This window comes from Lytechinus pictus, chromosome 10 (assembly GCF_037042905.1).
Source record: "Lytechinus pictus isolate F3 Inbred chromosome 10, Lp3.0, whole genome shotgun sequence".
Classification (NCBI taxonomy): domain Eukaryota; kingdom Metazoa; phylum Echinodermata; class Echinoidea; order Temnopleuroida; family Toxopneustidae; genus Lytechinus; species Lytechinus pictus.
This window is the reverse complement of record NC_087254.1, coordinates 26,833,777-26,837,157: the sequence shown is the minus strand read 5'-3', so window position 1 is coordinate 26,837,157 and position 3,381 is coordinate 26,833,777. Positions and strand designations below refer to the sequence as shown.

At 36.7% G+C, this 3,381-nt stretch overlaps 1 protein-coding gene across 1 annotated transcript; it reads left to right on the top strand.

Annotated features, from left to right (window-relative positions):
- The first annotated feature begins 2,370 nt into the window (after positions 1–2,370).
- LOC129270411 (kiSS-1 receptor-like) lies at positions 2,371–3,381 on the top strand. Its single transcript, XM_054907800.2, has one exon. It carries the CDS (start codon positions 2,371–2,373, stop codon positions 3,379–3,381), a length of 1,011 nt encoding a protein of 336 aa, XP_054763775.2.

Here is a 3,381-nt window from a genome sequence, read left to right as displayed (position 1 = left end):
AATTATATATAAATAATTAGAAATGTTATTTTATATAATAGTAATTATTTACAAATAAAATGTAAATTAAATATAAATAATAATTATTATTTAATAAATAATGATTATATAACAAATAATTGTTCTATATAATATTGGTACAATCGGCGCCTCATAATTCATTGCTCCCTTGTGAAATGTCCGAATGATACAAGAAGGATAGTGTATCATTTGTTTCCTATGTGAGGACATAAAGATAGATATATATTAAGAGAGAGTGGGAGAGAAGGGGGCGACTATTACTAAAAATGGAGAGCTTGACAGGAGGTGGCGAATACTCTGCCTATTTCCGTGCTTTTAAGCATTGGCGTTCCACAAGGATATTCCATAGGACCGCTATCACTATTACTACCACTCAGTTTTGTAAAATCTCCTTGATCAGCAGTTGAGTATCAGGGTAAACTATAAACAATTTCTCATTTACACATGATAGGCGCCTATTCCCTAATAACTGCCCACCCAGAGGGCCCTGAATTAACATAAATGTTATCGTTATTTTTTACATGAAATGCCAAGCGCCTTGATAAATGGTCCACTGTCTATCTAGGCTAAAGATCGAACAAAATGACCCATCATCATTTGCAGCAGCATTCATGTACACTTTTATTATCTTTTTTGAAATATAGTGACCTGAAAATAACATTTTTTAAGGACTATTTTCGGTTTTCACTCTTACGAGTGACCCTTTTAATCTTCAATTCTCATTTATTTTGTATATTCTCCATTTGTCTCTAATAAAAAAAAGAATCCCTGGATACGTAAAGAGGGAGAGAGAGAAAAAAAAATACTTATGAAGCAAAAAAACACATAAAAAACACAGAAAACGAGGCTTGGAATTTCCTCAACTTTTAATACAAGCCTTCGACCTGCCTTAGGCTTCTTACAAACATTTCTTTAAGGGAAAATCTGTGCTTTTCTTCCTAAAAAGCTAATGTGCTCTCATTGATGATGACAAGTGAATGAACAATTTTTTACAGATAGAATGAATAGCGCTGGGTTCCAATAGAACCCTGCAGGAAAAATCGACATTTAATTCATCCTCACTTCTTTTGGCATTTTACTCTAAACCATGACTAGGGGCTCTAATTCAGAATGTCGCATTGATAATTATTTAATCTTCAAAACATATTTGATTTGACATTCAACGTTTCTTGATAAAGAGTTCTTTCTAAAGTGAAACCTTTTAGCGGGAATATCTTAGACACATTATAAAAATCTTCAAAAGGGAAGAGAGGATCATAGAAAACAAAATGTGGCACTTACACCGAGAGTTTTCCATTTATTTAAATCTTTCCATTCAAGTCCCATCCTGCTCCAATTTAAAGGTAAAGGTTCATTTTAAAACTTGTCAAGACTTATTTTGTTAAAAAAAAAATGAATACTTTTATAACGAAAATGACGAACGGAAAGTATTTTGTTAGCTGTTTAGTTTATTGTGTTCGATACTTTCTAATCAGAAGGTTAACCGACCACATATAATAAATCTATTTCTTTAAACATGGTAAACAAAAGTGGGTCTCAATTACCTTGTCATGGGGCCATCTGCAAAATATACAACACACGGGGAAAGTTATTGGATTCATTTGGTTGGTTGAGTGCCACAAATGTTCAAACTTCACTTTGTTTGCCCGAGATCAATAGCGGCGGATTCATGGCTATGGTGACTTTGCGATATTCCAAAAACCTGTGATTGGCGGGTAATCGATGCAATGGTCGTATAACCAGAATTGGGCTTGTCAACCTTCCATTAAATGTATGTTTATTAAAGTAGTCAACACTGAAGGTTATAGACAAAACATGATAAGGCTATGAATTCAGTGGATTCATCATTAATTTTGCAAACCAAAGTTGAAACAGGGGTTAAGCGTGACCATTTAGCTTTGTTGATCGCATACTTATGTTCGTGATGTTTGCACTTGCTATTTTCCGATAAAACTGCGCTCTCGAGTTTTAAACAGTAACGAATTTAACTGTTTAATGATGTTAATTAAATTTGTATGAGTCGTATTAGTGGAATGACGGTGGATTTGTTTGAAAGGAGTCAACTAAATAATGTGTTAGTCTGAGAATACTGAAAAGCAGCGGATCCTTGGTGGAATATAATTTTGGAGAAAAAAAAACTTGATCCGTAGATTTGCTATCAATTAGTTTTCCATCCTCATGCATGTGCAGAAGTAACAAGGAACTTTCGCCTGTCGACATTGTTGGTTTTTGACGGTTTCCCGCATCTATTATTGGACTTCAATTTTTTCATGATTTATATTTGCAAGCTGGCATCTCAAATCAGTCTTACTCGTATAATTAAGTAAGAGGTCTCTTTCTTCATTACTCATGGAGTTTGACAGTAATATCACATCATCATCTCATGCGGGAAACGTAAGCCATGTACCCGGCGCGTTACCTCTTCCAACCCTGATCGTGTATATTTCATTTAGCATACTCGGTATCTTTGGCAACGGTCTTGTGCTCTTTGTGATTGCAAGGGTTGAATATCTCCAAGACACAACTAATCTTCTCATTGTGAACCAATCGCTTATAGATGGGATCTCTTCGATACTTCTACTTGCCAACTTTGTCTTGCCCAAACCGCCCCTTCCTGGCAAGAACCCATCATTGGCTACGATACTTTGCGGGATCTGGTATTCCCAGTATCTGTACTGGGCAACCGACATAGCTACAATGGTCAACTTACTTCTCCTGACGTTGGAAAGGTACTTCGCGGTTGTTTATCCTTTACGATATAGAAGACACGTCAAATACAGACTGGTGATCGTTTGTTCCTTGATTCCGTGGATGCTTGGGCTTCTTCATAATAGCTACCTGATCACTCTGACTAAGATAAAAGACGGGACGTGTCTTCTCTTCATGTGGCCGAACGAAGTCATGCAACGTGCCATGGGCATCTACACATTTATTTTGTATTTCATCATTACCTTCACCGCTATGTTCTGGATGTACTATCGCATCATGAATACCTTGCGCCAGGCATCGAAGCCTGCTCTCGGGTCAGTCCACCAGGTCAAAGACTACAGGGAACTCGCAAGGAAAAATGCAGTAAAGACCATGCTGTCTTTGAGCCTCTGCTATGCTACTTGCTGGGCACCAAATCAATTCACCTACCTTCTCTACTGCTTAGGAGTAAATATCGACCTCGACGGAACGTTTTATTATGTAACAGTTTCATTTGCTTTTATTAACATGTGGATCAATCCCTTTGTATATACATTTCAATATCATAAATTTCAGAACGGACTTAAAACAGTATTCGGTTGTGCAAGACAAGGCCGTGAGACCGAGGTTCAATCTGCACAAACCATAGATACGTCATTATCTCAACCTTAA